The sequence below is a fragment of the Chinchilla lanigera genome, unplaced genomic scaffold (genome assembly GCF_000276665.1).
Source record: "Chinchilla lanigera isolate Chin_1 unplaced genomic scaffold, ChiLan1.0 scaffold00012, whole genome shotgun sequence".
NCBI lineage: Eukaryota > Metazoa > Chordata > Mammalia > Rodentia > Chinchillidae > Chinchilla > Chinchilla lanigera.
In genome coordinates, this window is record NW_004955413.1 from 24,047,724 (window position 1) to 24,057,454 (window position 9,731).

General features: G+C 56.8%; 2 protein-coding genes across 2 annotated transcripts in view; both read left to right on the forward strand.

The window, feature by feature from the left end:
• Sh3bp1 (SH3-domain binding protein 1) overlaps positions 1–7,103 on the forward strand; it is an 11,952-nt gene extending 4,849 nt beyond the window's left edge. Inside the window, exons 8-18 of the mRNA XM_005379214.2 lie at positions 313–381; positions 536–626; positions 967–1,112; positions 1,839–1,950; positions 2,264–2,345; positions 2,422–2,502; positions 3,318–3,434; positions 4,142–4,239; positions 4,336–4,528; positions 5,162–5,256; positions 6,370–7,103. Of these exons, the coding sequence (XP_005379271.1) occupies positions 313–381; positions 536–626; positions 967–1,112; positions 1,839–1,950; positions 2,264–2,345; positions 2,422–2,502; positions 3,318–3,434; positions 4,142–4,239; positions 4,336–4,528; positions 5,162–5,256; positions 6,370–6,764 (1,479 nt within the window). The 3' untranslated portion in view covers positions 6,765–7,103. The remainder of the gene's footprint in view (positions 1–312; positions 382–535; positions 627–966; positions 1,113–1,838; positions 1,951–2,263; positions 2,346–2,421; positions 2,503–3,317; positions 3,435–4,141; positions 4,240–4,335; positions 4,529–5,161; positions 5,257–6,369) is intronic.
• A 1,073-nt stretch (positions 7,104–8,176) lies between these two features.
• Positions 8,177–9,731, forward strand: part of Pdxp (pyridoxal (pyridoxine, vitamin B6) phosphatase) — an 8,003-nt gene continuing 6,448 nt past the window's right edge. Inside the window, exons 1-2 of the mRNA XM_005379654.2 lie at positions 8,177–8,220; positions 9,589–9,721. Of these exons, the coding sequence (XP_005379711.1) occupies positions 8,177–8,220; positions 9,589–9,721 (177 nt within the window). The remainder of the gene's footprint in view (positions 8,221–9,588; positions 9,722–9,731) is intronic.

A 9,731-nucleotide genomic window follows, 5' to 3' on the forward strand; every position in this document is an offset into this window, starting at 1 on the left:
CGCGAGTTCGGTTCCCGGTACCGGAGAAAAACCAAAAAAAAAAAAAAAAAAAAAGGAGTGACCGCATGGTGAGAAATGATGCACCATGCTGGGAATGTTAGGACCCCCAGATGAAGACTAGAGGCTGTTGGAGGCCTTTCACAGTTTGTGGGGTTCTCAGTGGGCTTGGCCCAGTACAGACCTTGGCTGAGAGAGAAGCCAGCGGGGATCCTCTTCGAATAACTGAACAGGCAGCTGTCCTCTCTGGGCCTCAGCTTCCCCATCAGACCTTTATCCTCCCCTGGTGCAAACTCTCTTCTCTGTGTCCCCAAGGATGAGTACTTGGCCGACCTGTATCACTTTGCCACCAAGGAGGACTCATATGCCAACTACTTCATCCACGTGAGTCCAAGCCCTCGCCTCAGCCATCAGAGCTCGGAGGCAGATGCCAGAGCCAGGGGCCACTGCGACCCCTGAGAGAGGGTGGGTCTGCTCTAGGGACCCCGGGGAAGGCTCCGCCCCTCACTCCCCTGGGGGTGTTGTTCTGTCCCCGCAGCTCCTGGAGATTCAGGCCGATTACCATCGCAGGTCACTGAGCTCTCTGGACACAGCCCTGGCTGAGCTGAAGGAGAACCACAGCCAAGCAGGTGCGCACCTGGGCAGGCCAAGCTCCGCCCAATCCCGCCCGGCTCAGGACGCAGTAGGGAGTCTTGGCTGAGTTTGGTTTGCGTGCAGAGGTTGCTGTGGCTGCTTTGTGGAGGGTGGCATGAAAGGGGCAGGACCAGAGCCAGGAGACCCTCTAGGAGGCAGAAGGGAGGTGACAGTGGACAAGTGGAGGTTGGGCTGCTCCATGGGGGATGGTGCATGATTCCAGATGTGCGCGTGGAGTGGGGTGCACGGTGGTACCACCTTGAAGATACCTGGGGGTGCCCCCGACTGCTCAGCGGTGGGAGGGCCCTGGGCCTCTGATCTGTCTCGTCCCTGCAGACCCTACCCCCTCGATGACGGCCGCCCCCTCCTCCAGGGTGTATGGGGTGTCACTGGGGACTCATCTGCAAGAGCTGGGCCGGGACATCGCCCTGCCCATCGAGGCCTGTGTGCTGATGCTGCTGTCCGAGGGCATGCGGGAAGAGGTGGGGAAGGGGCATTGGGCCCTTGTGCTGCCCTGACCCTCCACACACTGCCCTGTGCTGGGGCCTGCAGTTCCCAGTTCGTGGGAGGTCCCAAAAGCGGACATGGCCACCCGTGGACTGAGGGTCACTCCCTCCCTAGAACGGAAGGCCCGTGGCATTCCTTGCCATACTTCATGATCCTTTGTTGGCTCCATTTTGGAAAGGGGAGACAGGCAAAGAGGAAAACATGCCCGAAGTCCCACGAGAAGGTGCCATGGAAACCAAGGGCTCTGCAGTGCAGCCACTTTCACAGGCTGGCCCCTATCTGTCCTGTCTCTTACTGATGACGTCAGTACCATGGCTCTTCCCTATGTTTTCCTTCTTTTATTTTTAAAATAAATTTAAACAAACAACAACAAAAAAGTTACTATGAAGATCTTTAAAAATATATATATATATATAGGTGGGAAATATCTGAAGATAAAAAAGGCTTCCTGCCGGTCCTGTTGGCCCCCTTTGCTTTCCACTCCTGGCCAGATTCCTGTCTCCCCCCAGCTTTGCTCAGCTCCCCCAGACTTCCTAGGCTCTTTGGTCAGAATTATAGACCTGGAAGTCGAGTCCAATCTGCCCACCATACCCACGGGCACAATGAGGGCCAGCAGCCTGCACAGACTATGAGTGAGCCAGGGCTTCCAGCCGGTGCCTTGCTCTGGCCCCCTCCGTGACCTCCGCCCTCTTGACCCCCAGGGCCTCTTCCGTCTGGCCGCAGGGGCCTCGGTGCTGAAGCGCCTCAAGCAGACAATGGCCTCGGACCCTGGCGGCCTGGAGGAGTTCTGCTCCGACCCGCACGCCGTGGCAGGTGCCTGACACAGGGAGCCCTGGGCAGGAGGGTCGGGGTGGTGGTTTTGTTTTAAGGCCTGATATTCTGCAGAGGAGACTTAGGGTTTCTAACAGGGTTTGCCATGAACCCCCTGACATGTATGTACATTTTTCGGGGGACAAGGTCACTAACCATTTTGTCAAAAGGGTTGTGGCCCAAAGAAGCCCTTAGACTTGGACATGTTAGTGTGAGCAAGGGCTGGAGATTCCTTCCATATGGAGAGAGCTGGGCACTGGGGGTACAGGGGCAGGTTGGGGGCTGCTTCTGACCTTGTCCCCTGCCTCTGCTTCAGGTGCCCTCAAATCCTATCTCCGGGAGTTACCAGAGCCCCTGATGACCTTCGACCTCTATGATGATTGGATGAGAGCAGCCAGGTGAGGTGTGGGCGTGAGGAGGGATGGGGAGGAAGAGGCCACAGAGCTAGGGGTCACTGTCACTCTCCCTCCTCAGCCTGAAGGAGTCCGGGGCCCGGCTGGAGGCCCTCCAAGAGGTGTGCAGCCGCCTGCCCCCCGAGAACCTCAGCAATCTCAGGTGAGCCTGGGCTACCTCCTTGGCTACCTCCAGAGCCAGAGCCCGAGCCCAGCTGGGACTGGAGGCCGTGGTTGAAGTCTGGCCCTGCCACCGTGTCCTAAGCAATACTTCTGAAAACCCAGCTTTGCTGGACGGGCTGTATTTCTTCACACTAGACACTGAAATAAACAAACACCTTGAACTTTGAAGTCACACTGCCCAGCTTCAAGCCCCACCCCTGCCAGCTACTATGTGGCCCTGGGAGTAAGTGGTGTCGTCATCTGGAATAAACAGGTCTTGCTGGGTGTGGTGGCACATGCCACACCTGTAATCCCAGTATTCAGGAGGCTGAGGCAGGAGGATTGTTTCGAGTTCAAGACCAGCCTGAGCTACAAAGTGAGCTCAAGGCCAGCCTGAACTGCATAGCGAGACTCTTCCTCAAAAAGACAAAAACAAAACAAACAAAAAACAACCGAGGTCATAGTCCCCACCCCAGTGGGAGGATTCTCATAGCTCTGTGCCCAACATGTGGTTGGCACTTGGTACGTGGTAAGTGGATCAGCTGATTTAATTGTTCAAAGTTTAAAACTGGGGGCTGGGGTGTAGCTCAGTGGCTACATGCACTGGCTGCTTGCACAGAGCCATGGGTTCTATTCCCAGTGCTGCAAAAAAAAGAAAAGTTAAAAGCCTGTAGGATACCAAAAAAAAAAAAAAGCCTGTAGGTTCCTTTCCACTCTGGAAATACAGGGCAGGGAGGTTCTCAGGCCTCAGGGGCATCGATGGGTGTTTCTGGCCCAGGATGTCCTGGCCCCATCCCAAGCCTACCTCCTACCCAGGTACCTGATGAAGTTCCTGGCCCAGCTGGCTAAGGAGCAGGATGTAAACAAGATGACGCCCAGCAACATCGCCATTGTCCTGGGGCCCAACCTGCTGTGGCCACCTGAGAAAGAAGGGTGAGGAGCCATGGGCAGGGGAAGGTGGCAGGAGGGAAGCAGTCCTCTGCCAGGCCAGCTGCTCCTTATTTCCCTGGGGCCTCAGTTTCCCCACTTACGGAGATGGGGCAGCTCCTGTTCCCAAGCCTGCATGTGGAACAGCCTGAAAGACTGGCGACCCCTCAGGACTTTGGACACAGGCATTCTGGGTAATGGTGCTGGGGTGCCAGGTGCCCTGGGGTGGGGGCTGGGAGCCCAGAGCTCTGCTTCCAGCCCCACCCCTGCCCTCCAGAGATGGCCTTGGGGAGTCGCTCTCTGAACCTCCACTTCACCTGTAAATTGGGGAGAAATTGCACAAACTTGAGGGGCTTTGCCTTGGGGATCAGATGAGATCATGAGAGGTGTTACAAACTGTAAAGTGCTGTGGGGTGTGAGAAATCATCCTTCAGATGATTCCAGATGGGCTCCAGATGGTGCAAAGATTTTTTTCTTTGGTGCCGGGAATCAAACTCAGGACGTTGCGCTTGCCAGGCAGGTGCTTCTGCCTGGTGAGCTATATCCCCGGCAGGTGCAAAGATTTCATCAGTGTGCAGAGACAATTGCTCAGTAGGGGCTGTTGGACCCAAGAACTGTGGTCAGGGCCCCTAATGATGAGGGACATGTGTCATGGCTGAGGGACTGAGGCTTTGCAGAGGCGATGACCCGCTTTTTCTCCCTTTCTGTGCCAGGGACCAGGCCCAGCTGGGCGCAGCCTCGGTGTCTTCTATCCAGGTGGTGGGCGTGGTCGAGGCGCTGATACAGAATGCGGACACCCTCTTCCCTGGCGGTGAAGCTCCTGCCTCTGTGACTGTCGCCCCGTGTGCCCTCCCCTGCCCAGGCTGATGAAGGTGCTGAATTTGAGACCTGTTCCTTCTGTCCCCAGACATCAACTTCAACGTATCCGGCCTCTTCTCAGCCCTCGCCCCGCAGGACAAGGTCAGTGATAGGCTGGCCTCAGAGGAGTCACCACCTGCTGCTGCTGCGCCTGCTCCAGCGAGCACCCCGGCTTCAGCGAGCACCCTGGCCCCAGCTCCAGCCCAGGCCCTGAGCTCGACCTTAGTGGTGCCCAAGGAAAGGTAGGAACTGAGCAGTATGAACAGCTGCTCTCCTAGCCTCTCAGGACTTAGGAAAGGTTGTTCTTGGTATTTTCATCTGAAAGACCTGTCTCTCAATTCCGAGGCGGGGGCTGGGGGCAGTGCCCTGCTCAGCCTTAGATGTGGCTCCTTGGTCCTTATATGGTGATTAATTGAGCACCTACTTTGTGCCAGGCACTGTTTCAGGCCCTGCAGACTTAGAGAGCTGGGAAGTGGCCGTTTGGAATTTGTAAACACCTTTCAGTCTTCTCCCGGATCTTTAAGTCCGGAAGAGCTTCACGGGGTGGTGTTGCCTCCGTACCAAGCAGGAATTGCTTAGTTTCCCACAGGATGTGTGACCCACACTGGATTTCCTCTGATGAGCCAGGCAAACGGGTGCTGTCCTTTGAGCTGGCATTACAGAGTTGTGGAGAGTGCAACATGTCCCCAGAGGCATCTGTGATGTCAGGGTACCGGAGGCACCCTGCAGGAGGCTGAGGCAGGATGCAGGCTGAGTGGGGAGCCACAGGAAAGGCCTTTCTGGGAAGCAGAGACCTGGGAGTCTCCCCAAGTTACAGGTGACCTCTAGAAGATGACCAAGCCTGTCCTTGCCCCTCTCCTGTCCTCCCCTCGCAGGACAGAGTCTGAAGCACCACTCAGACCAGTCTCGCCCGTAATCAACAAGAGCCCCTCAGAGGCAGCCGCCCCGGCAGAGGACACGGCCCGGAGGAGTGAGTTGGCTGTGGGAGCAGAGAAGGGGACAGGGCGGGCCGGAAATGATCCCAGGCTTCCCATCCTTTTGGACTGTTGGGAGTTCACAGATGGAGGTGGTTAGAAGCCCAGGACTCGCCACCTGGCACTGTGGTTCAGACTCAGCTCTGTGACGCGGGCAGGTGACGTCGCCAGTCCAAGTCTCAGCTTCCTGCCCTGGTGGGTGGGATGGTAGCTGGACTTGCCTGGAAGGACTGTGTGCAGAATGACAGGCTGCAGGAGGAGGGCGGAACTCCAGGACCAGAAAACAGAAAGCCTGGGTGTCCCGGGTCAAAGAGGCCCAGAGGTCACAGAGGGCTGAGGGACAGGAGGAGGCGAGGGCCGGGAACAGGTGAGAAGGGCAGGGAGTCCTCACCAGGGTTTCTGGCACCCCTGGGAGGCCCCGCCAGCCTTGGGTCCCTAGGGTTGCCACCTGGGCACACCATGCAGGGCAGCTGGAGGAGGAGGCAGGCTGGGTATTTGCTCAAAGTGCTGTCTTCCCAGTGTCCCCTGAGCGGGTCCTCACACCAGCTAGGGGAGCTCGAGGCTCTCCCTGCATCTTACCAGTGAGGAAACAGGTGGGGGCAAGGGAGTCACTCCAAATCTCCAGCGGGTAGAGCTAGGGCTGGAGTCCAGACCTTGGCTGCCTCATGGGGTCGGATGTTTGGGAGCAGGGATGGGGTAGCTCCCGTGGGCTTCCGAGAGGAGGTGAGCAAGACCCAGGGGTCTGCAGGGACAGGCGCTGCCTATTTATTCAAGTGTGTACAGATACCTACTGTGCACCCAGCGCGGGGCTAGGAAGCTTTATGGTGTCGTGAAGGAAACAAGCACTGACCAAATAAGAGAAAATGATGCGATCATTTCAGAGACCGTCCTATAAAGAAAGGGGTGGGCCAGGGTGCTGCTGTAGTGAGGTAGTTGGGGAGGCGCTGAGGGGGTAAAGCTCCTGAAGGGAGACCTCCTGATGAGCGACTGGCTGTGGCAAGTGTCTGCTGCAGAAGGGATGGCATATGCAAAGGTCCTGGGGTGGGGCTGAGCTCTATGGATGCACCACAGGCTTGTGATGTTTAACTCCCCATTTCCTTCCTCCACAGCCAAGCGCCCCGCGCCGGCCCGGCCCACCATGCCACCCCCTCAGCTCTCTAGCACCCGCTCCTCTCCTCCAGTCCCACCCCTACCCCCTGGCAGCCCTGTGACCCCCCGGGCTCTGCCACGCCGTCTGGTAGGCAGCAGCCTCCGGGCCCCCACAGTGCCACCCCCGTTGCCCCCTGTTCCCCCTCAGCCAGCCCGACGCCAGAGCCGACGTTCGCCGGCCTCCCCCAGCCCAGCTTCCCCCGGCCCTGGTTCCTCGAGCTCACCTGTGCAGGTAGAAGCACTGCGAGTGTACACAGAGGATGGGGGGCCCTCTGAGGCTGTAGGTGAGGTCCCCACTCCTCACGCTGTGCCCCCTCAGCCCCGGCCCAGGGGCCTTGCCTCCGAGACCGACTGAGCATGAGGCTCCCCGCTGACCGGCCCTCAGTGTCCCCACCCTCCAGGGGCAGCCCTCGACCCGCAAAGGGGTGGGGGCCCCCAGCTTCCACCCACAAGTGCCTCGGTGCCTGTGGGGTCGGCCACCACGGCCAGGAGGGCTCCGGACAGCCCTCCATTTCCTGACCTTCTCCTTTTCTACCCTGAGCTTGGGGTCCCCTCCTCTCCCCACCCTCCGGCAGGGTCCCAGGGAAGCCACCAGAAGGAAGGACAGGCTTGCCTGCTCCTACAAGACTTATTTTTCTCTTGCCAACGTATTTTTTGTAAGGCTGGTAAATAAATTATTTTGGACAAAACTGGAGCATCTGCTCAAGTGATAGTTTTATTTTCTGTCCTCAAAATAAAGAAGCCACTTTCATAAAAAGGGAAGATTGCATATTCTTTGCCTCCTTTCTTTCTTCCGGTCTAAAATGCTGACAGTCGGTGCTTGTGGAGAGTTCTCTGAGCTGTACTCTGAGCCTTTCTCTTCTCCCAGGGAAGTGAATACCATCGGCGCTTGCAGGTGGGGAGATGAGGCTGCTGACATTGCAATGAGTAAGGAATGGGCCGGGCTTGGGGAGCTCAAGCTGAGGATTCCAAAGCCCAGGCTTGTTCCCGATACCCTAGAGGTTTGCTCACCTCTTTAGTTTCCCGGTTTCCTCTTCTGACACACAGTCTAACAACCCCACCACCATGGCGTCCTGAGAGCCCCGTGAGGTTCCTATAAGTATCAGATCACCACTTGGAGCACAGAAGCCCAAGAAGCTTGGCAGCTGCTGCCTCTATTTTCCTGCCGCAGGAAGGCAAGGAGGAGCAGGCAAGGAAGGCCCAGGAGCGGGTGGGAAAGGATCTGTCCCAGCTGCTCTGGGCCAGCTCCTGAGCTCAGCCCTAACACCCACCCTGGGGGTTTCTAGGGACAGACAGGCAGAAGTTACAAACAGGTACTGTGACACCAGAAGCCGACGTTCGCCGGCCTCCCCAAGCCCAGCCACATGCTCATTAGCCTGGTCAGGGGTGTGCCGCTGCCTCAGTCACTTCTCATTGCTGGGACAGAATATCTGACACCCACATCTTAGGAAGTTTACTTTGGCTCATGTTTCTAGCCCATAGTCTGCTGGCCCCAAGCAGGACGGCAGTGGGACACAGCAGAGGAAAAGCTGCTCCTGTCATGGCAGCCGGGAAGCAGAGTGGAGGAGGAGCCAGGCAGGGAGATAAAACCTTCCAGGTCACGTCTTCCTCCAAGCAGACCCCACCTCCTAATGGAAGGTCAGCTATAATCCATCATCTTCCAAAAGGCCTGCCTGTGAGCCCATGAGCCTCTTACGGGACATCTAGATATAAACCATAACAGCTGCCTAAAAGACCCTGATGTGTGTGTTTGAGGAAGGGTTAGTCATGGAAGGCTTCCTGGAGGTGGTGATATCTAAGGAGCAGGCCAGGTGAAAAAGGTAAATGAAAATGCAGAAACAGTTCAGGCCAAGGAGACTACCCTGCAAAGGCCAGGAAAAAAAGGCATGGGGCACTGGGAGAGGCAAAGAGTTGGAGCCTCAAGGAGTGGGTTACAAGGTATACCCTGCCCACATCCCCACCCTCGCCGCCTTTGTAGGTCCAACTGCTTTCGGGGGATGGGGCCAGACCTTTGCAGAGCTTTCTCTGAGATTCAGTCCTGCATCCTACACTTTATGAAGTCCTGGCTTCTCCCCAGGCATGGTGGTGCACGCCTGTAATCCCAGCACTTGGGAGGCTGAGGCAGGAGGATCGTTGCAAGTTCGAGGCCAGCCTGGGCTACAAAGTGAGCTCAAGGCCAGCCTGAACTGCATAGCGAGACCCTGTCTCAAAAAGACCAATCAATCAATCAATCAATCAATAATAACAAACAAACAAACAATAAAGTCCTGGCTTCTCAAAGGTTCTAAGACCTGCAATTTCCTCCACATCAGAAACTCCCCTCCCCAAAATGGGGACCCAGGCACCTGGGTCACCTCAGCACTGCCCTGGAGGACTGGTCTAGGCAACCTCAAGACGCCCAGACCCCACCCAAAATATTAAGTCAGACTCTGAGCGCCCAGTACACATCTGGGCCCTAAAAAAGCATTTGTCAAAAGTCATCGAACTGTACGCTGAAGATCTACACATCGTACTCTATGTAAATTATCTCAAATATAACTCCCCCAGGGGATTCTGCCGCACACACAGAGTGGAGAGCCACGACCCCAGACCAGGGGCGCGGCGCCCAAGCAGGCACTGCGCGCCTCTCCTCCGACATTTTTCTCGGGACTCGTCTCAGAAGTGGAGCGTGCGCGTTTTGGAGACCCTGAGATTAGACCCCGGGGGGGGGGGCGGGGGAGCGGGGAAGTAAACAGGGTTAAAATCTGTACATGAACCAGCTCCCCGGGATGAATGTCATCATAATGTAGTGCAAACATGTACTAATACAAATTAAAACAATACATTTAAAAAGCAAAGAGTTAAAAAAAATAAATAAATAAAAAACAAAGAGTTGACCCAAAGACACGTGCTTTTCTCCTAGCAACTAGCTCTCCTAAGCGTCTGATTGGCTGGGGGGCGCGGGGCTAGTCACTCGCGTTTGCTAGTCATAGCTTCTTATTAGTTACAAAAAACGTCAGTCTCCCAGGCTCCCACACCCCTTTACGAAGGTAGTCGGAGTTAAAGCTTGGCGGCGATTGGCCCAGTAGGCTAAGAGGCGGGGCTAAGAGAGACTGGTTCTTCATTGGTCTCCGCCCTCAGCCGCGATTCCCGCCCCTTTCTCCAAGCTCCCTTCGCTTTCCTCTCCGTTCTTCTCCTAGCCTTTCGCCCTCATTGGCCGCGGTCCAGTCTGTGGCCCCGCCCCCTGCCCGCTCCGGCGCGCCGATTGGCCCTGCAGGACAAGTCCGGGCGAGCGCGCCGTGCCCGCGGAGGGAGAGCGGCGCGGGCGTGCAGGCGTGCGGGC